This window comes from Gambusia affinis, linkage group LG19 (assembly GCF_019740435.1).
Source record: "Gambusia affinis linkage group LG19, SWU_Gaff_1.0, whole genome shotgun sequence".
Taxonomy (NCBI): Eukaryota; Metazoa; Chordata; class Actinopteri; order Cyprinodontiformes; family Poeciliidae; genus Gambusia; species Gambusia affinis.
This window is the reverse complement of record NC_057886.1, coordinates 1,317,563-1,340,582: the sequence shown is the minus strand read 5'-3', so window position 1 is coordinate 1,340,582 and position 23,020 is coordinate 1,317,563. Positions and strand designations below refer to the sequence as shown.

Here is a 23,020-nt window from a genome sequence, read left to right as displayed (position 1 = left end):
AGTCAAATCTAAAGATGAAGCAGAGTCAAATCTAAAGATGTTAAATTCCAGAAGATTTTTTTCCCCGGTTTAGTTGAGGAAAAAACCAAAAACTAACGAATTAGTAAAATAATAAAAAATAGGTTTGATAAATGAAATGAAATAGTTCCAAACTGAATATGATGCAGAGGCAAATACAAACCTCCTATTCTATATTATCAGGTACCTTTATGATTAGTATATTTTTTGAAACCAGAGTTTTTCACCTGTTATGTAACAGAACTCTCCTCAGCCATGTTTTGGGCAGTTTGCTGCAGAGATGAATCCTGTGTCAGATTCACCCTGCTGCCCTGCTTCTTGCTCTGCTGCATGCAGGCTGCATGTTCTGCCCCAGGCAGGGTGGGTGTCTCTCTGGGTGTCTCAGCCTTGTCCCCCCAGTCCAAACACTCTGTTACCGTGATGGGGAGACAACTAGTTTCTGTAAAGAGATGTTTCAGTCATATCCCTTTAAATCAAATGCCTCAAATCATTAAGATAACTGTCTTGTGTAAGTTGGTGTTGGCCCATGCTGTGGTCCAAAAACATTTAATCAAACTACAATTGTGTCATCTTGTCTTGCACTGAATTATTCTGTTTACACAAATATTATCAATGTGCATAGTCATTAGGTTGGACCTTGGTTAAAAATAAACTGCCCTTTTTTAAAATAAATTTTTAAGTATGTAACATACCAAATGTTTAATATAATCAACTTTTATTTACACATACTTGACACAATTTTAATACAAGACATTCTTTTAACGGTTGTTTTTCTTTTTCCATCATGCAGCAGGAATGCTGGACATCAGTCTGTTTGATCTTTTAAAAGAGCTCTGCTTAGTTATTTTAGTTATTTTATTACATAAAGTGCTATAATTGTACCTTTACAAATTAATACAGTGTGTTACTGCTGTTTTGTTGAGTATGTGTAACTGTTTCTGTAATAAATCTATATTTTTTTATGTTGTGGACCCAGAGAAGGGTTTCCTTTAGAAATGTCTTCATCTAAGAATTGTTGTTGTCATAAATGTCGGCTGCACAGCAGCCTGCATTTATTCTGCCGATGTCCGCTGGATGCAAGCGGTTTGTGATGCTATTCGTAATATTGCTTTTCTCACTGCAACAACTTGCCTCAATCATTACTGAGTAATACTGTCATACGTTTGTTGCATTGTTGGCACAGTTCTTAACCTTTTGTATTTTTGACACAATAACAAGATTTGCTGGATGATAAATCGTCCCAGAAGTTGCTGCGGTAAACAATACTACTGTTGTTTTGAGACAATTTTCAAGTAATCTAAATGTAACGACATAATAACGCAAGAAGGATCAATAAACCTCAAATTCTAATGAACATTTAATACTGGATTTAACAAGACATATTAAATATCCGAAATAAAGAAAACGGAAACAATAAAAAATAAAATCAATTATGAAATCTCTGTAGACAAAATTGTTCTTCAAAAAATGATTTAATTGAAACCAATGCAGAAGACTGAAGACTTTAATCATCTGGTTTTTGGTGGAAAGAGAGAAAGAAAAACAATAAATCATGCAAATGGAAATGATTACATTTGTTTTAATTTATTATGCAATTAATTGATTTATTGCTTATTACAACTGGCTTAACTTATTGATGAAGATGTAAAACCTGTGGTATGAATATTTGCAGGAACTCTACTTTTTACAACATAATACATATTCTTTTTCTGACTTTTTGATAAACAAATTAAACAACTAAAGACTTGGCGAAAACTACCAAACAATTATGTCAAAGATTAGCAATAAATCTGATTCAGTCCATCAGTATTTTCATGTCAAACCAGAAGCTTTTTTTGGACCTTCAATAACCAACAATTCTCTATTGACTTCTGTTTGTTTCTATCTAATTGCAGCATGTAGCAATTTAATCTGTCATGTTAATATTTCATTTAGAAGAAAAAAAATAATTGACGGCTGATGAATAAATAAATTGTTCTGTTTGTGCCGTTATGGAGCGGGATCTTTAGAAAGTCTGAAGTTTTAGAAGTTGATTTCAGAAAATAAGCTGAAAAAGTCTCCAGTCACTACCACATGTATGTATGTACCCCAACTATTTATTTCATGAAAAATATTTTGTCCTTCCTTTCTTTTTTATTATAATGAAGTTTTAAATAATTAAACATACATTTAAAGAGTAAAAATCCTGAGATTAATTAAATGTTTGTTAGTTTGAAGCCAGTCTTAAGTTGCTTATGGGCAAAAGAATTGCCCCAAAAAGGGCAAGAGTTTGAGAAGACGAAAAAAAAAGTGTAGAATAAAGAAAAGAATAATTTATAAATAAATTTATACATTTGTGTCAGTTATCCATTTGGCTTGATATATTTGTTTTGTGTGTGTGTGTGTGTGTGTGTGTGTGTGCGTGTGCGTGTGTGTGTGCGTGTGTGTTGTCAGGTGCTGGATGGTCTGTTGGCTCAATGTGGAACCGTTGAAAACTGTGAACAAGGTGAGTCTGACATACAGCTGCAGCTAATGATTATTTCTGTAATCCATTACTATTAAAATTTTCTCACAATTATTTGATTAATCAAAAAAAGTGGCACATTCTGCAGATTCTTCATTTAACTGTTGAAGCTTATTTTATACAATATTTGAAGTACATAAAATACAAATAAATCATTTTCGTCCTCTTTTAAATAAGAAAACAATTTATTGCCTAAAATGCAACAGTAAAAGGTGTTAATAGCTTTATTTATTCATTCGTTTATTTATTTACATAGAAAATATTCCATTTGAGAATTGGATTGAACAGATTTACAAAGATTTTTATTGCCTTAAATGTAACATGTATAATATATTTTTTGGTTTAATTTCTCTGAATATGTTCATTCAGAAAATTGCCTTTTATGAGCCTCTGTGCTCTAGTTAATAATTAATCAATTATTAAATTAGTTGGCGATTATTTATTCATATTAACCGTTTCAGTTCTGCTCTGTTACCTTCAGCATCGGGTGAAATTAGCTTTGTCCTTATTTCATCGTCCTCTGCATTAAAGTGCGTAAACATGTCAGGTTGTACTTACCCAACTGCACCCTGTGGGTTTGAGATCTCTGAAAGCTTAAACCTGAAATTCCACTTTGTCTGAGATTTAATGATCCACTAGTTTTTAAAATAAACACAAACGCATGTAAATCCTTCCATAACTGATTCTTTTCTAACTTGAAGAGCAGGCCTTGTGGCTAACCAGGGGGAATCTCAGGCCTTCTGTCAGTAAAGTTTGCTTATCATTTATCAGGTTTATTAAACCAACTCTTTGCGGTATTGTGCCTTCAGATTCCCCTACAGTCTGAATAGTGGCTGTAGATGTTGTGTTTCATTTGTGCCTATTAGGTGTTCAGGATAAGCTGGTTCTGATTAAGTTTTGTTCTCATATGAATTGTTCCTCACTGAAAAATCTTTCATTACCTTTAATCATTCCTGAGATTTTCCATATAAAGCTGCGGCTGCAGGTGAAGCCAGGCTCCTCCCAGCAGCTCTGCATCAGGCTGATTCTCACTCCACTTTGTGCATTTCCTGTTTGCTTTGTTCCAGTCAACACAGACAGTGAGACTGCAGTGGTTAACGTTACATATGCATCCCGGGAACATGCAAGGCAGTAAGTTATTCCAATTTTTTATTGATTTATTTTTTGAATTCAATTTTTTTGAAAGTGCACAGCATATTAAATAAATATACCAAATGAAACAATCTGGAGATCTGTGTGACTTGGCATAATCAGGTAATCAAAGTGTTTTATGTTTCCATGTATTAATAGGCCTTCATGTCCGTAAATCAAAGAAGGCCTTCATACAACTTTTTGGAGAGCTCCATCTATTTTGGATGGTGTGTTTCTGCCACCTAGTGGCCATTTTTATGTTTAACTTTTCCCCATAGTGAGGGATCAAGTTTTGCTGCAGTTCAGTTTAAGTGATAATAATTTAGCTTTAAGGTTCATCTCCTTCTATATTTGAGATTTTTAAGACTTCTTCTGAATTTGCTCACTACTAAACAACCATGGGTTTTGGTGCAGATGTTCCAAACCAGATGTTAGCTGTGCCTGGAGAAGGAATGAAGCACAGACTCCAAAGTATATAAAACAAAAATGATGCAAAAGTATTGGTTTATACAAATCAGTGTAAGCCCAACTCAATAGATTTCAGGCTTAGGGGACAATTGCTTTTTCACACAGAGCCATAATAAATTTGATCTTAAAAATTCATTTCATTGTTTTATTTTGGACTATTTACATTTGTTTGGTCCGCTACATTTCTGTCTGAAAAACATACAAAGCAAAGGAATAATGAAGTGGCGAGCGTTGTGACTTGTTGGAACACAGTCGCTAGGAGCTTTATATGTGAGAAGAATTTTAGTGTTCTGAAATCTGCCTGGATTTTAAAAATTATTATTTCTGCTAGCACTTTATATTTTATTGAAACATACTGTAACACATAGGCAATGCTGTGAATTTGTACGAAATAGAAAGCAACCAAATTTATAAATGCCAATAGAAAGACATCTTTGTTAAAATGTCAAACCTGTTTCTCTTTAAATGGATCTGCAGTCAGGTGTTGATCTGTTGTTTGCCATCAGAGCCATCCAGAAGCTGAACGGGTATCAGTTGGAGAGCAACGCCCTGCGTGTCTCCTACATCCCTGATGAGACCTCTGACATGGAGGGGGGCCAACGGGGAACTGAAAACGGCCGTCGTCCTGGTTACGGGCCCCGTGGCGGAATCCGTGGGGGGTCCCCCAGCTCAGGAATGCCTCCTAAGCCTCCACACGCTGACATCCCCCTCAGACTGCTGGTCCCCACGCAGTATGTGGGAGCCATCATCGGCAAGGAGGGAGCCACCATTCGCAACATCACCAAGCAGACGCAAAGCAAGTGGGTGATCATGAAGAGAGAGAGACCTGCAGGAAGGGAAACACACTGTGTGATGTGTCTGCTTCATTAGTATCACTTTTTTTTTTTTAAAGATTCTGTTGAACCACAATTCAAAAGAGGTGCCTGATTTCCATTGGTTAACTTTCAGCTTTGAAATTGTTTTTTTTAAATTATTATTTAATTACTTTTTATTCAGTTTGAAATGATTTCAGTGACCATTGTGGGTTTTTTGGTCATTAACAGAGGGATTCCATCTACGGATGTGCCAATCCACTTTGTTCACTTCCAGTACCGATATCTGAGATTTAATATCGGCCGATACTGATCCAATACAGAACAACAGAGCTGAATTGACTCAAAACGTTTCTGTTCTTAAACATGTGCATATATACAGAAATAGATTCAGAATCTTAGTCAAACATGTAAAAACAACAAAAACAACAACTTTCACTTGTTCAGTTAGTGCAGTTATGAGTAAAACAGCCAATGTAAAGTAAATAATGAAGAAACTGGAACTGACAAAAACAGCAGGCTGACTACCTCGGTCAAATGTGAAAAAACTTTGAAATGGTTCATAAAGTGCAATTAGGAATTGTAAATATAATGTAAATAAATAATAAAGCATGAAGTTGCTCAGAGCACCAAGCATAGAATTAGACTGAATAGATCTGATGTTATGGATCGGGCACATTGTCACCGATATTTGATCTCTAATTTTTCTTTCGATATCGGGGCAGATTATTAATTAATTAATTAATTAATTAATTAATCTCAACTTTTAAATTTTTCACACCCACACACTTAACTGTGTTGCCCCGCAGGATCGACGTTCACCGCAAGGAGAATGCGGGTGCTGCTGAGAAGCCAATCAGCATCCACTCCACTCCTGAGGGCTGCTCAGCTGCCTGCAGGATGATCCTGGAGATCATGCACCAGGAGGCCAAAGACACCAAGACGTACGTGTCAAACAGATCCAGATCAGAGGATGATGTCTGACCGTAGGCTGCATGAGGCCCAGTGTGATGAGCTGGGATTTTGCTTTTCAGAGCTGACGAGGTTCCTCTCAAGGTTCTGGCCCACAACAACTTTGTGGGCCGCCTCATTGGGAAGGAGGGACGCAACCTGAAAAAAGTCGAGCAGGACACGGACACCAAGATAACCATCTCACCGTAAGACATGCTAACTATGACCAGCGCAACACATTTAGCTTCAGTATTCAGAATATCTTGCATAACTTTTGACACGCCTTAAACGTTTTTTTGTCTCGTCAAACTACAAACTCAAACCTCAGTATTTTTATTGGAATGTAATGTAACAGAGCAGCACTAAGTAGTACACTGGTATAAAGTTAAAGGAAAATAACTAGTTTTTGATGAATTTTCAAACTAAACTGTTGCATCCATTAATATTCGGCTTGCTCTCCACTGATACCATTTAATAAATTGGCTTCAGAATTCCCCTCATTAGTAAATGGGACCAGCTGTTCTGTGAAGGCCTCTGAGGTTTGGTAGAGAAAAAACTGAAGACGTTTAAAGGAGACTTGGGTTAAAAAACATCCAAACAGTTTCTCACCAGCCATGTTGGGAAAACGAGAGAATACGGCAGAAGGTGTTCTGATGAGATGCTGTTAGCATAGCGGTAAAGCTAGCACCCCATATGTAGGTACATCTATCATGTCGCTGTCTGGACTTTAATTTCTGAGCTAGTCTTCCTCCTCTGACCCCCCGCTCTGTCTAAAGTGGCTGAAGGCCACAAGCTTGATTTATCATTTATCTGATGAATACAGGTACAGCAGCTCTCTCTGCATTAGCTTTAAATAGACTCTTACAGTTTCTATGAATAGAGTTCTGAGTTTCTTGCTTCACATAAACAGGAACATTTGGAAGTATGGTCCAGTCAGATCCCCGTCTTCAGACTTATTCAAAGTTGAGATAATTACTGACCTTTCATTTCACTAAATAATTCCCGAGCAGTGATTTACATTTTGCAACGTTGAAGCATCTTCACGATATCTGTGACCTGGACTTGCTGTGTTTGGTGAAACTATCTCTCAATTCTACAAACTAACGCAACAGGAAGCTGAAGCGCTACGTTCCAAATGAACGCAGTGTGTGTGAGTAACCATGCTGGGTGTGCTGATGTGTGCAGTCTGCAGGACCTGACCCTGTACAACCCAGAGAGAACCATCACAGTCAAAGGCTCCATCGAGGCCTGCTGTAAGGCTGAGGTCGAGATTATGAAGAAGGTCAGAGAGGCCTATGAGAATGACATTGCAGCGATGAATGTAAGTGCACACACACGCTCATCAGGGCTGTTATCTCCAGGCACATTATCCTTTGAATGACAGATTCCAAAGGGTATGTCTATACTTCTTTTTTAAACAATTATAATGTGAAGAATCTGCAGCTCAGGTGGGATGAAAAGGTTGGAATGACCTTTACATACTCGGGTTAGACTTCAAAAAAATGTTTCTGTAAAAGGAGAAAAGTTCAAAGCAGAAGAATTCTGACACATCAAGCATTTTTCTATATCTATATGTATTGGGATTATGTACCCTTGTTTGTGTTACCTGGTCAGTACAGTACTGAGTAACTGCAGTTGATAAAGATCAATGAACATCTACAACACTAGATTTTTTTAGGTCATCACTGTATCTTCAAGGTTGTCAGCTAAGATCAACCTTCTAAATGTTCCTGTTATTCTTCTCTACAGCAACAAACTCACCTGATCCCTGGACTTAACCTGGGGGCTCTGGGTCTCTTCCCCCCTTCATCCAACATGCCCCCCCCACCTCCTGGAAATGCAGTTGGAGGAACCCCCTATGGCTCCTTTGGGGTAATGTAGTCAGAGTACAAAGGAAAATTGTAATAAGCCATTATTCAGATCTCACTTAAACCGAGCAAATCAGACTACAAACCAACAGACAGTCCATAAAACAATTTCCTTCATCAATAATGAGTGCAATCTGATAATTTAACATACAATCTTTTACCAAATGTGCCAACATTTATAACTAGAACATGTAATCTTGTTTGGCAAAGTTTACATGTATTTATTTTGTATGCTTTTATGTATTTATTTATAGCTATTGACCCTTTTGGATGTGCTGTTTTTATTTTTGTACTGCAGTTTTTTGTCCCCGCTTGCTAAACAAATTTCTCCTAATGGAGAATAAATGATCTCATCTTGTTGGGATGCTGCACTCACCTCTAGAGGGCGCCCTCTAGACTCCATTCATGTTATCTGATCTCAGACAAACCTTCCTGAAGGTGGAGCAACAATGAAGAATTTTATAAGCTAAACAAATGTTTACATAAAAGATCATATTTAAAAGAATATGATGGTGATATTATTGTTTAGATTTCTAAAGGTTTTAAAATGATTGAACTGCATGAGCAAATCATAGAATTTGGATAACTACGGAAGACCCAAAACACAAACGACTAACCCTACATACATATGAACTTTGTGTGCAGGCCCCAGAGCAGGAGACTGTTCATGTATACATCCCAGCACAAGCAGTGGGAGCTATTATCGGCAAGAAGGGACAGCACATCAAACAGCTGAGCCGCTTCGCTGGAGCCTCGATTAAGGTTTGTTAAACATGGAGATAGAAGAGAAGAATAGATAATATTCTATAATGCCATGCATATTCACATAAAGATAAAAACAAGAGAATTTGGTTCAAATTTATATTGGAAAAATAATACTTTACTCTGCTTAAAAGAAATGTGCAGTTAAGTGTAGTAATAATAAAAAAAAAAGGTACAAGAGCTACATTAAAAAAAAGACAATTTAGAAGAAGCAAAAACAGGAATGTTATCTGAAAGGAGAAAACTGCAAATGAAAGCAGAGATGTAAAGTTACTGATTGAGTTTGTTGGGGGCGGTGATGTGATGAAGTCTACCAGCAGCAGGCAGGGCGGATCAGTGTCAACGCTGCTTAACGCAGTAGCTCCCTGGTTTATTCACCAAGGCTGAGCAACATTAAGCTGTTCCTGAAATAAAAAGTTCGACATATTTTAGGTTTGGATAAAAATGGAAGTAATAGTTTCTACCACCAGAATCTCAGCTCCTCTACTGCAGCCAACACCGTAAAGCCAGTAATATACTCCTGTGTTGTTCCCCAGATCGCACCAGCTGAAACTCCAGACTCTAAGATGAGGATGGTGATTGTGACCGGACCTCCAGAAGCTCAGTTCAAGGTGAACATTAACAGCTGATTAACATCAATCCCATTTGACACTGGATTATATTGCCGACAGATTACTGGGGTTGTCTCCTGCTGAGGATTATTAATCTCCTTTTCTTTCTCTTACCCATAGGCTCAGGGCAGAATCTACGGCAAACTGAAAGAGGAGAATTTCTTTGGTCCTAAAGAGGAAGTGAAACTGGAAACTCACATCAAGATGGCTGCTGCTGCTGCAGGAAGGGTCATCGGCAAAGGAGGAAAAACGGTAAGCAGCAGAAACCTCGTGATTCCAGGCCTAATTTGAGCTCCAGAGTGTTTGTTCTGCCATCAAACAAATTAACATTCAACTGTTGCTCATTCTTGAAGTAACTGAGAGTTGTGTTCGCAGGTGAATGAGCTGCAGAACCTGACAGCAGCTGAGGTGGTGGTCCCTAGAGAGCAGACACCTGATGAAAACGATCAGGTCATCGTCAAGATTAATGGACATTTCTACGCCAGCCAGGTACGTTCCCTGAAGGGTCGCTAGCCTGAGGCGCATCACATTTCATGTTTCACCTTCTGCAAATTTACAACAAACTTCAGTGCATCTCCATGATATTGTATATGACTGACCACTACAGTGTAGGTGGAAGAAAAATGATATTCAACATGTTTTGCAAATAAAATGATGAAATGATGCAATTTGTTTACTGATGTTCTCAGTAGGGCTGGGACTTTTAACGCATTAATTTGGATAAATTTATTTAATAGATTTTAAATAAATAAAAAAAAATTTTAAACAACTAATTGTTTAAAAAAATTTTTTTAAATATGTTTCTGGCCAGAACCTTTATATTTGCTCGTTTCTGGTTCACCCTTAAATCTGACGCACATGCGAAATCTGCAGATAACATTAATGGATGACAAAACAGCTTCTCTCGGCCCCCTGGCGTTTAAGTTTTGCTTCAAAAACAAAGACTATTGCTCTGATCAAGTTATGCTAAAAGTAGTTAGCCTGTCAGTGAAGCTATTCAAGCCTAAAATAGCATTTCGATGCTAAACATGTAGCAGCGATGCTAAACACAGACAGCTGGAGCTGTTAGTGTTCCAGGACTGCTCAGTAGTTCCTGAAGCTTCACCAATCTGATGGTTGAAGAACAGTTTAAAACCAATAACTATCTCTGTTAGTGGGCTCATTTGACTATTCAATAACTGAGCAGCAAAAAGGGTTTTTGAATTGAAAATGTTGCTTAATTTGTCTGTATGTAGTTTTTGATTAATTCCCATCAATCCTGTGGTCCTCTGCCTGTCTCCCAGCTGGCTCAAAGGAAGATCCGAGACATCCTGACGCAGGTCAAAATGTCCCAGAAAGGTGGGATGGGTATGGGCTCCGGGCCCCACCCTCAGGGCTTCACTGAGATGGGGAGCCCCACACAGGGCCTGACTCAAGACCACCAGCCACGCAGGAAGTGAGGGTCTCCTCACATTGCTGTGGGACTCCCCCGTCCCACACACCTGACGGACACGTGCAGACGGACAGACGAACGGATACAGAAGAGTAAAACGCGGACCCAGCAATAGACAGGGAGAGATACTAAGAAGGGTGGAAGTACGCTTGAGAGCCACTGAGAAACATCCTCAGTGAGAAAAATCTAAAATTAATTCAATCAAAAGATGAAATGATTGGGACAAAAAGAAACTTGAAAACAAAGACCCAGTGCCAGGCCAGAAAAGAGACTGAATGTGGATGAGAGGATGAAGAGGAGGAGGGATGGAGAGGATGATTCAGGCGCTGTGGTGTGGCTGCACAAAGCTCCTGGCTCGCTGCAGTTCTCACACACTTTGGATCGATAGCTTTCATTGACAGACAGATGGTTCTCTCCATGAAGTGATGGAGAGCTGGTGTAGTTAATGAAACCTGTGTGAGTCTCAGCTCCACGAGCCTGTGTGCAGCTGCTCCGACGCTTCATTCCTCCACACACCTCTCCAAACATCTGCAGTCAGTCTGATATTTTAAGGGCGTTTTTTAACATAGAGATATATGTATAGAAATGTTTTATTCAGAGCTATTATGATAAGAATGCAGTGAGGCGGAGCTGGGAGAGGGAGTCTGGAAGCTGCTGCAGCGGGCGCAGGTGGGCCAGCTCTGGGGTCCTGAGGAGGGGGCCGTAGATGCTAACACTGCTCTTTAAACAGCTATCTATAAAGCAGCCGGAGCTGAATGAAAATAAAAGAAAATATGAGGTTGTAAATATATAATCTTCAAGTTATTGTTAAAAATGCTGCGTCTGAACCACATCTTTTAAGAAAAAAGGAGCGGTTGTCTTTGTTTCCCTCTCCCCTGTTTAAGATGTAGCATACCGTAGTCTACAGCAAGACGAAAGGGGAGGGGGTCTCCGGGCGCCCCCTGCTGGTGGGAAGGACGCAGCAAGAGACAGTAAGGAGGCGGCAGTCGGAGCTGGTCCTGCAGTTCTAATGCAGCGGTCGGTTCACAGCCCCCAGTAGCCGTGCTCGCTGGCCGCCACCCGCAACGTCAACGGCATATTTTCTATATATTATATATATATGATATTTGAGTTAGCCCGGCCCCCGCTGATTGGACTGTAGCTAGTGAGTCAGTTGTGAGGGTTTGCTACACCTGAAAGTCCTGCAATGGCAGACAGACAAGGAGCGTCTGAGACCCTCTGCTCGTTGCTAGGCGACCGCTCTGAAGCAGCCTGGCTCTCCGGTCAGGGTCTCTGTTTCAGCTCTGACTGCACAGGAAGCAATAAGTCAAGTCTTCCGCAGCTCCCCACCTGGACCTCGGTAGAGGATGTCCGAGCTGAGCGGAAGCAGCTTCCTGGTTTCCTCTCCCTAACCTGCCACAGGCCTGTGGGCGGAGCCTCCACATCCTGCCTGTGTATGATAAAGAGGGGCAGGAGTATGGATGCTTTTACCAAGATTAGAACAGATCAGAGAAGAAAAGAAACAGAAAAAACTACCTCAGGGTAAAATTACCTCAGTATTCCTAACTTTTTTTCGCTTGCTGGTGTTTTATATAAATAGAAAAAAAGAACTAATAGTCCTGAATATTTTTTATTTTTTTAAGAAAAAAAGATTTTTTTTTAAGTATTGTCTTGTTGCTTTGGTTTTTTTTTTTTCTGCTTTTTTTTGTGAGGACGGATAGATCAGTGAATTCAGGATGACAAAGAGGCTGTTTTCTCTTTAAGCAGAGAGCTGGTACAGTACACAACGCTGAGCTAGTTTGCCTTTTTTCGGTGGGAAAACATGCCGTCTGTGTACCTGAAGTGTGATTGGAGCAGCCACTGCCTGAAGTGGAGAACTGGCCAATGGGGAGCAGTGTTACCTCAAGGGGAGGGTCCTAACAGGCTCAAGGATGACCAAACGCACCACTCTGTGGGTCTTTAGCTGACCGTTATGAATGGATGTCCTCCTCCTGACAGACAGACAGACCCCTCCCTGACCAGTCCAGTCCCTGCCTCTAGTCTTTGTCAGTGTGCCTGCCTTGAACCCTCAAGGACCCTCCTCTGGTGCCTTATTGACATCATCAGGAAGCGCTAAGCAGGAGCTGTGTTTTCTCCCTCAACAGTTTAAGAACTTGGTTTTACGATCAGTTGTATACTTGTGGTCCAGATAGAGCCCGACTGTTCATGCTTACACTGCAGGCGGCTTTGATGTCTCTAAATGTGAATATTTATTACCTGTGCACTGACCATGATGCTCCCTGTTGGCTACATGGGTGTGTATGTGAATGCAGGCATGTGCAAGTTTGTGTTCAAAGTTAAAAAATTTTTTTTATTATTATTATTTTGTTTGGTCAGGGAATGTGGTTGGGTTCACAAGGAGCTGAAAAAAGTAGGACGAGAACCCACGGCCCTCCACCTGCAAAACCCATCGAGGATGGAGAGAATTAAAAACTTTCTGAAAAAATGGGAGCAAAATGGCAGCCACACTGCTGCGAAAAAGCTTAAAACCTGTTCAGTGATCGTTATTCTTTTGTATTTTTGGAGAAAATTTCAGAAAAAAAAAACCCAACAAGGAAAGCAGTTGAGAACAGAAAGATAATGCTAGTCATCATAGGACACTGCCAAACTTAAAACTCCTTTCAAGTCCTCAGTGCTGAACGAAGCGGCCTGCCGGCCTGCCGGCCTGCGCTGGCTGCCCCGCAACCTGAGCATCAAACAGGGAAAAGCCTTTTCTGTCATGTCTATGCTTCCATTTTTGCCCAGAGGCCCGAACTTCACAGCTCGGCATGGTTGTCCTGTGTCGTTTCCAAACCATTGACAACCGCCAAGACGCATTAGTTAGGATTTATTATTCAGTCTGCCGGCTTTTTGATTGGTTAGATTTGACGTATTTTGTTTGTATTTTAGTTTAGACAATACAGCAAGCTTTATTTGGACTTAACATCTAGGGACTTAGTGTTGCACTAATTGATGAAATATGCTGACGACGACAAAACTACCAAAACGACTGAGAACACCCAGCCCACATAGCGAAAGAAAGAGATAAAGTGCAACAGAGAGTAGAGATGGAATGATCACCTTCAGTATTTCTCTTCTCTTTTGTATTCTTGGAAAGAAAATATTTGCTTTCCTTCAGTTTCTGAATAATGTTTAATTTTGGAGCGGGCAGGAACGTCGGGGTCCCTTGCCCTATCTTGCGCTGGTCTCCATTGTGTTCGTTTTGCTCACTTCTGTTGAAGACCTGTTGATTTTTCTATTTAGTCCACTTAAAAAAAAAAAAGAAGTCAATGTTTAAACTTTCTTTTGGTTGGAAAATCTGAAAATAATTTAACTTCTACATGAATACATACATCTATTAACGAAATGGCTACTAAAAATACTGAAGTACTAACAAGTATCAGTACAGGATGTTGACTGTGCCAAACCCACAGTAGAGGCTCAGTCCAAAGATGCAAACTGAGAATATCTGCAAATAATCTGAACTGTTCCTGAAGGAAAGGTTATGTCTATGAAACAGCAGAGTCTCATCTTGGAACGGAACTCCTCTTCGTTGTTTTATTTTATTTTTATTTTATTCTGTACATTAGAGAAAACAGCTGTTAGGATCAAACTGAAAGCCAGCACACGCTGTGCTGCCTGCAGCTCCTCTGTAGGTCAGAATGTAGTGAGAAGGACTATCTTCTAATTTGCTCTCGGCCATTTAATACCTAGTTTTGGATCATTTCTGGGCTAACTCCAGACTGATCTGTTGTTGTATAAGATTGACAGAGTTTAGTGTGATGCCACCTTTAAAAATACTTCAATATTAATTTCAAATGCTAACATTAAATATGTACTAAAGTCTTTTCGATACTGTTTGAATCTTCATTTTAGTTTATTGTGCATGTTTTGCCCCTTTCCATTCTGAAGTACTTTGTATTACTGCTGATCATTTCTGTAGCATAAAGCTGGCCTTACATGTTTATATTCTGTAAAATATCCAATCTGCTGATTTTATGCAAGTCTAATGGGAGAAAACAACAGAAGTCATATTTTCATTTTTATTGTTGTAGCATAATTTTTGGAGCCATGTTTATTTGGGGAATTCTAAGTAGTCTTTGGCTGGAATGGGAATGAGTTCCCAGGAATCCCTTACCAGAGAAATTCCACTCTACATGTTGGTGTTTATCAGCAACTTTTTAAAGTCTCACCAACAGCTGATGAAGAAAATAGAAAAGCCTCTGTTGACACGTTGGATTAGTTGCTGGATGCAGTCATGCATTGTCATGGATCCATAGAATATAGTGGACACTCTTCAGGGAGTGATTCTGCACTAAGGATAATAATGCTACTTATTATGGTGGAAAAATTCATCTTGTAACCACAACAGTGTAATGACAGCACACTGATATATTCATTAGCTAAACATTAGTGATATGATCAGCATTAATATAAAGTACACAGTAAATTGGCAAAAACAAAATGACAAAAGGAAAAAAAATCAAAAAACAAAAACAAATAAAAATACCTTTTCTTGTTCCCTTTTTAAGTGTAGAACCTTGGAAAGTCAGACTTGGGAGCTTCTTGTTTGTTGTAGTGCGTTAAAGCTGCACTTTAAAGAGCAGCATGAACGTCTGCCCCGACAGAACCCAGAGGAACTGACAAAACTCCAATGTGGCGAAACGTCCCGACACCCGGCTCTGAGCTGGAACATGACAAACACGGCGGAGGGACGCTGTTACCTGGAAATAATGATACGTGATCCTCTTAACACATAACCAGCAATGCTACCTCAAAATAAAAAGAGATCAAACACCTCTGGAAGATTGTCCGTTTTCTGAAGGTTAAAATGGACAGGAGTGAGTATTCAGACAGCTGGACATGCAAGCAGAATGGAGGACACGATATTTTATAGCACAATTACATTTGTCACTTGTTGATTTCCATTTTTCAGTTGTTAACATTATACTTCTCCAGGTAGAGTTAAAACTGAAAAGATTAAATTTAAAGGAGACGCGCACAGGAAATCCAGAATGCACACATTTTGTGTAGTAGTGCGTGCCAGAGGCCAGGGGGCGCTGTGAGCGTCTGGAGAACCTAACTGGACTAACATCAAGCAATCACAGCAAAGAATTGTCTGATCCTGTTTGTGTTTCATAGGCTGACTGCTGGAGGCTCATTGAAATCAAACATTTAGCTAAAACTGGATTAGAAATGAGAACAGCTAAAGTTAGCCCGGTTTTCCTCCAGCCCCGCTCCACATGTCCCCTCTCTGGGATTCATCTCCGGAATGACACCGGAAACCATGTAATTAATTTGTTAATCTACCTCTTAGGAAAAAGAAAATAGGTTGTGTTCTGTTGGGAAAAAGAAAAAAAAAAGATTTCAAAATAACACCCCTTAAAAAGAAATGAAGACAGAAATTTTTCGAAAGAAATATAGATGAATGAATAACATGGTAGTGGCGTCTCCATATACTGTAGTGGATAGTCTATTAAAGGAAAAGAAACCTATACTTCTTCCAAAGATAACTTTATTTACATTCTCTGTTTTTAGTTAAATTGGAAGGAAATATATGATGGGATATCAAACGGACAAAAACAACCTAATTCTCATCGTCACCAACTCAAAATGTATTAGATTTCTTTACTCAGTTCACATCTATTCCTTTTTATTTCAATGAACTGTCTTTGTAACTTGAAACTCTTCATGTTTTGCCTCATTTTTGGTTGACTCCTATTTTTCTCTCCCTTTTCTGACATCAGATTGTAACTCTTATGTTTGGGTGCATTTAGCATTTCCTTTCTCTCTGTGAAAAGTTTCAGCGCCCTGCAAGGACCTTTTACACAAACTATGATGTATTCTCATTTCTCGTGATTCATTTGAAACAAGCAAAAGGACCTGTTTTCTAAGCTGACTGTGTTGATGCTGGTGAAAGGAGGGCGATGCTGTCTCACTATTGATTTGTGTTGGATTCATCTACACTTATCAACATTAGATTTGACCTTGAAAAGGAAATTAAAGGATTTGAATCACTGCAGTCACAGAGTCATGGATATACACTTTTATCATGAGATATTTTGGTCTTCACAGTATATGGACTTTCACCTTCTGCCTGAATGATTTCTTTACTCCTCATCAACACTTATTTTAATTCCTTGTAAACAAACAGAGCATAGATATGAATGTGTTATTAAAAGATGAGATAATGGATCTAGTTTGCCTTGTGTGTGTTTTTGTTTGCACAAATCATAACAGTGGTGAATTCATATGTACAAGGTGGTAGTCATTGGTGTTAAAGTAGCTTTAAAAGATGTATAAAATCGATTCTGGTCTCCTTGGCAACCATAAGAAGCCAAAAAGTGTTAATCCCCTGCTGGTTTGGGTAGATTCAGCCACCTGTGTCTTTTCCTCCGTTTTTGCCTGGCTGTCGGCAGAAACACATAAATGTTGCTGCTGCTGTTTTGGTCTCAGTGATTTTGGTCCTATCTGTTGGACTACTTCTTACTACTTTTCCCACAAACAGAACATGTATGTATGTTATTGAACTCTGGATGCAAAATGGAGTATCTGAACAAAACTCAGTCATACATAAGAAGGACACGAAAGCTTCACTAAGAGGGAGCTTGCGTAGAAAAAGATCATAATTCTGGTCTTGATTGGTTTATGAAATACATCGCAACTTCAAGAAATAGAATTGTGATGGGTATATCAATTTTAAAATTGCCTCCAATAGTTGCCTTGTGCTGGGAGCCCCATGTAAAGCTTGATGTTTGTTGATTTTCATTTGGGTTTTTTATTCACCTGTCACAGTGACTGTAAAGACAAGCTAGGTTTGTAGTGGACGCATTAAACTGGGCATGAGGGATTGAGCACCAATAAACTAATAAATTTAGTTTATTCATCATTTTACATGTATTGGGCCTTTGAATATTAAAACGCCATCTGACAGTTCTTTTAACCTGTATCTGACCCTTGACCTCTGTCACTATTATTTCCAAATTATGATGCCGGCTCAGGCATCTCCAAATGTTTTTAACTTTTAAAAATTTTCAATGCAAAAATACGTTGGGCCACTGGTGGGCAGCCAGAGCTGCCCAAACGCCGGGCTCAGCAGGTCTTCTGGGAAAACCCTGGATTTCATTTGAGTTTAAGGAAAAGTTAATCATATCTAAAACAGGGCAGTGATGAAAAAGAATACTTTTTAAAAAGAATTTGGTTGGGACAGGATCCAGCATTTATGCTGACGGCTTGGAAAAAGCCAATATTTTTGATTACTCAGAAGGCTCTACTGACACAAAATGGTCCAAACACATAAGGTTCTGTTGCCATATTAAAAGTCGATCCTAGCACGTTTGGTGCCCTGGGTGAACCACCTTTTCTTCAGCTATAAAATATACAAGTTATACATGAATAGCTATGAATAGTTATCTTCTTATTTTAAGGGGGCTTCTTTGTCTAATGCCACACACAATGAGTGCAGAGAGCTGGTGGACCACATGATGATTGTTGATTTCAGGATCCATCATGGGTGAAGAAGTGGAGGAATATAAATACCTCAGTGTTCATCTGGACAGCAGACTGGACTGGAGATGCAACAGTGAAGCATCTATAAAAAAGAACAGCACAGACTGGACCTGTTGAAGATCAGATTCTTCAAAGTGTGCAGCAAGATGCTGCAGATCTTCTATCAGTCTGTTGCTGAGTTGGTTATCTTTGTTGTCATCATTTGTTGGGGCAGCAGCATCAGAACCAGGGACCTAAAAAGACTCTGGCCTGACGAAGGCTAGTTCTGGTTCTGTTCAGGGGACGACTGTGGAACCTTTGGAGATGAAGATACAAAGAAGGTAAAATCCTGACTATCCTCACCATGAGACTGTCTTAGAAAAACAGTGTCACGAGCTTCTTCAGAACCATTGTAATCCAGACCACTACAGGAGACTCTTTCTACCCTCAGCCATCAGCATCTACAATAAGTCTTAAGAATTTCAAGAAATATGTGTTATAACATTTTCTTTCCCTTTTGGATAATTAAAGTATTTTTTAATTTAACTGAATTAAATTGGAAGTTATTAAGAAATTGACAAGAGACCAAATCAAAAGGAATGTTTTATAAAACATAAAATATAAAACTAACAAAAAACAAATGTGTCTTATGAGCGGAATATACAACGTATGGGTTTTCATGTCGGGGTTTAAAGCCGTCATCCAATTACAGCTGCACTGCTTCCTGCTTCTCAAATGGTTTTAAGATTTTTCAGCTGTAATACTCGGTAGAGACACCAGATGGTAGCATAACAACCTCTTCTGTTACTCTACACCCAATAAGGTGTCTCTTTATTATTATTATTATATGGTTCTTCTTCCGTCACCCTGAATGGGCTCATACCGCTGCGTGCACCCCTACAAAAGTGGTATCAAAACGTGCGGCTTGATCCCGGGAGGGGTGCTATTATTTTTAGTGGGATTCTGAGTTAACATGGCGACAAAAAAAAAAGCAAAAAACGACCCTCGGAACACTAAGGACCTCACCAGCTGCTCCATTGTTGTGTGTATGTGGCCAAATCCTAAAAATACCCTATTTTTGAGGTCTTTCTGTGTCGTCATACATTCACTTAGAAATCCTATTTGAATTTCATTTTGTAGATTGTCTCTAAGTGACCCAAAGTTTTTTGATTTTTTTGGGAAACTAGAGTGGAGGAGACACTTGTCCGACAATACAATGAGTGTTTAATCAGTTTTTTTGATTTTGTTTTTTTGTTTGCAAAAACATTCCAGCCAAACTCTTATTGTAATAAATTATTTTGTCAGTAACGTCCATCTCTCTTGTGTCCCCAAGTTGTTTGTCCACGTCTTCATGCCGGGCAGCTGGACGGTGTTGCTGGTGAAAGCCGTCCTGACTTCCTGTTGGTCACTCTTCAGTGTGACTGGCTTGTTTTTGTTTTTAAGATGTGAATTTTGTTTTGATGTAACTACAAATGAATTAACACTTAATAAAATAATACATTTCTTTTAATCCTTTTCTCCAGTTTGTGCTTTGATCAGTTATAAAGTTCTATTAAAAATATGGGCGTTCCTTTAATATATAATGTTTCCAAAAATGATTATGGTTTACAAAAAGACTCCAGAAATAACAGATTGAAAGAAGAACATTTTATTAAACTCAAGAGTTACAGCACTGATGAATTTTGTGATGTGGACCATTAATAATGAAAACAATAACAAATAGAAAACAAATCTGCCTTCTAACTGTTTATTGTGACATTTTGTTTTGGCTCTAGAATAATCAGAATCTCGTCTCCAGCCAGGCACCAGAAACCTTGCTGTCTGCTTCTCGAGTCACTGATGTTGTCGTTGACAGGAGAGTCGAACTGAGGAGAAAGAAGAACAAATTTGAGAAACGCCGAGACGAACACATGTCATTAAATACTGAAACTTTTCTGAGATGTCTCAGCAGCTGTACCCGTTACATCCAGAGTAATGGTGTCAGGTGAGGTCCATCTCCCCAGCGGTCGGTCTGTCTCAAATCTGAAGTGATACTGGCCCGCATCGCCCAGCTTCACACCCTGAATCTGAGCCAAACGGCTCGAATCGCTTCCTCTGGTGTAGCTGGAATGCAGGGCAGCCTTTCAGTAACGTCATTTTGCTGTAACAGTCACAGCACTTGCAGGTTTTCTCACCGCGTGTGTCCGCGGCGAGACGGGCTGATCTGGTTGGGGTCGGTGTGGTGACCACATAACGCGCCTCACAGTGTGACCTGGGGGTTTACACAATGTTTGGGATACTTAAACATATCCTAAAGCCATAAACAACAACATATTTATACTGATACTTCATGAGATACACCAACACAACATGAAGTGGGAATAAAAAAATTTATATTTTTCAGATTTCTTATACAAAAATAAAAGGGACAGAATTTTCATAACTCTCCAAAATAATACAATATTTAGATTGGGTCTGTTACATAAAACCCCCACAAAGTACATTTACTTTTTTTCGCAAACATTCCAACCGTCCATCTAAAGAAACAAATGATCCACCTGAGGGGTGGAGCGGTGATGGCAGGGCAGAGTCACTGTAGTTCCTGCACACACACACACACGCACAGATCAGTCTTCTGGAAAACACACTCCACCTGCTCCAAGTACCTGGGAGACACAAACGCTTTGAATCTTTCAATTGTCAGATGTATGCATTTGATGCAAACAAATGCATACGTCACAGTAAAAATCATGGAAGTGCACAAGAGGCCAAACAATTTAAACCTCAAGAACTCACCTTCAGAGTGTCTGCAGCCAGTCGCTGCAGGATGTTTATGTCCCTGACAGTGATGGAGGCGAGGAGGTTTTATAGTGATGAGGGAGGCTCAGTCTTTGACAGGAATAAGATTTTTGTTTTAGTCCTCAGTCCTCTCTGTCTTCTCTGTTCTGATTGGTCCAGTGTTGCTGCCTTGTCTCAGTGATGCTGGGGAATCATCACATGATCAGACACGCATTCCTTAATTTCTGTCTAATTGACGGATTATTACTGATCAAGTCAACATCATGTCCTCACCTTTCCCAATCTGTTACAACCAGTAGATCAGCAGGTGGAGCAGGTCTTCTACTTTAATCGTTGGTCAACTCAAGACATCATGAGTTCACAGAAAAATGAAATAAAGAGGGAAAATTAAGTTAAGGAGGAAAACAGCAACAGTTTCTAACTTTCAGCTCAATTCTCTGCAGCAATTTTTGAAATGATTATTTATGTTGGGTAGATAAATATGCTCTTACTTTTTTTGCCAACTGGGTTTTCTTATCTTCCTCCACCTGACTGCTGGTGTTGAAGGTGGAGCTGGTCTTCTGCTTTAATTGTCGGTCAACTCAAGTCATGTGACATGAGTTGATGTAGAAATGAAATCCAGAGAAAAGACAACAGGGTTAACAAATAGAACATACGTGGACAGAAGGAAGAACAATTTAGAAATTTGACCTCAATTTCATCCAAATTTAAAATAAAAATAAGTTTTCTTACTTTTTTTTTCAACTGGGTTCTCTTATCTTCCTCTATCTGACTGGTGGTGCTGAAGGCGGAGGTTTACAGGCCGAGGAGATCCAACCTGGGAAGATCAGAGAATCAGAGATCTGAGAAGTCTGAACCTGCTTCAGGTATTTTTCAATGTCTATTCTTCTTTAGTGATTTTTCTGTGTTGTAACACATAAACATGCTATTGGCCATATAAACTATTTGTTTCATGAAATTAATACTTTATCTACATAAAACTTTACTCTACATGCTCTCCGTTTCCTTTCTGCTGATCCTGTTGTCTAGTGTCTCACTGAATAAAAATGCTCCATTAAATCCTTCAATCATAAATTTTGTCTATGTTCTCTTTTGTCTCCTAATTTCTTATTGTCCTGATGTTTAATTTGGTTTCTGATACAACATATTGTCAGGCAAGCGTTCCTTACTTAATGTAAATTTTAACTCTATGTGTTTGAACAATTTCTAAATTACTAATAGTGAATTTCTATTTCTATTTAGTAAAGCTGATGGTCTCCACCACCAGCAGGAGGCAATCAGTGTCATGTGAATGTGGAATGCAAAAACTTACAAGCAGTGTGAAAAACAAGGGGTCCAGAAGGACAAGAACCACATGGACGACGACGAAAGGATCCAGCGATGAGCAGCTAAAACCTGAAAGATTAAAAACTTGGAGAGTGGATTAGTGGAGAAACAGAATAGAACAATTTACTATATCGGAGGGCACCAAGTGGGGAAGAACCGCTAATTTAAACATGGGGCAGTTGAGAAGAAAACTCCAGTGCAAGGCGCTACCTAAGGATTCCACAGGCTATAATAAAAAAAAACAAAAAACTGAGAAATGAGGATGTTCTAATGTGACTTCCCAATTAGGTCTTCAGTTTTTAAGGATCCCAATCTAATCAGAGTCACTTGACAAAGCGTAGCGAGGTCTAAACCACACGTGTCTGGAACTCTCTCTTGCTGTAGTTCCACCAGATGTTGAAGGGGTTTGTTCCTCTTCTATGTCCTTTTCAGTCTCCATCCAGAAACGGAAGTCAGGGGATGACAAAGTTAGATTTTCACGGTGTGTTGATGGTGAAGGACTGAAAACGCGGGGTGACAGAATGAGATCCTCACATGGCATCCTCGGTGGGGGACTGAAAACACGGGGTGACAAAACGGGATCTTCACAATGCGTCGATGGTGAGGGACTGACGTCAGGGACTGAGTACAAGGGACTGTGGATAGGGGATAACAAAGCAGGAAGTTTACATGCCATTCTATAAGAGGGACTGAGGACAGGGGATGACAGACCAGGATCCTCACACGACATCCTTGGTGAGGGACTGTGGATAGGGGATAACAGAATGGGATCTTCGTGGTCTGTCTTTCGATAGGCAATGAACAGAGGGGTTGACGGAATGGGCTCGTTCTCCCATTCTTTACCATATCTCCATGCCATCCTTCTGCCAATTCTT

General features: G+C 39.4%; 1 protein-coding gene and 2 long non-coding RNA genes across 4 annotated transcripts in view; 1 reads left to right on the top strand and 2 right to left on the bottom strand.

The window, feature by feature from the left end:
* igf2bp1 (insulin-like growth factor 2 mRNA binding protein 1) overlaps positions 1–16,579 on the top strand; it is a 44,973-nt gene extending 28,394 nt beyond the window's left edge. The window contains exons 4-15 of the mRNA XM_044099053.1: positions 2,452–2,503; positions 3,589–3,652; positions 4,627–4,920; positions 5,742–5,876; positions 5,967–6,089; positions 7,069–7,204; positions 7,633–7,755; positions 8,397–8,513; positions 9,050–9,124; positions 9,245–9,376; positions 9,500–9,613; positions 10,408–16,579. Of these exons, the coding sequence (XP_043954988.1) occupies positions 2,452–2,503; positions 3,589–3,652; positions 4,627–4,920; positions 5,742–5,876; positions 5,967–6,089; positions 7,069–7,204; positions 7,633–7,755; positions 8,397–8,513; positions 9,050–9,124; positions 9,245–9,376; positions 9,500–9,613; positions 10,408–10,563 (1,521 nt within the window). The 3' untranslated portion in view covers positions 10,564–16,579. The remainder of the gene's footprint in view (positions 1–2,451; positions 2,504–3,588; positions 3,653–4,626; positions 4,921–5,741; positions 5,877–5,966; positions 6,090–7,068; positions 7,205–7,632; positions 7,756–8,396; positions 8,514–9,049; positions 9,125–9,244; positions 9,377–9,499; positions 9,614–10,407) is intronic.
* Positions 16,580–19,673: 3,094 nt separating this feature from the next.
* Positions 19,674–20,836, bottom strand: LOC122821278. Its single transcript, XR_006368990.1, has 5 exons — positions 20,817–20,836; positions 20,579–20,686; positions 20,216–20,292; positions 19,999–20,144; positions 19,674–19,906 (listed from the first exon to the last, which is right to left on the bottom strand). It is a non-coding gene; the product is annotated as an uncharacterized LOC122821278 (long non-coding RNA).
* LOC122821279 lies at positions 20,837–22,759 on the bottom strand. 2 transcript variants are annotated; one of them, XR_006368992.1, is made up of 4 exons: positions 22,132–22,759; positions 21,311–21,636; positions 21,093–21,160; positions 20,837–21,002 (listed from the first exon to the last, which is right to left on the bottom strand). It is a non-coding gene; the product is annotated as an uncharacterized LOC122821279 (long non-coding RNA). The 2 variants fall into 2 exon arrangements; XR_006368991.1 differs by having other exon boundaries at positions 21,093–21,636.
* Between the last annotated feature and the right edge of the window lie 261 nt (positions 22,760–23,020).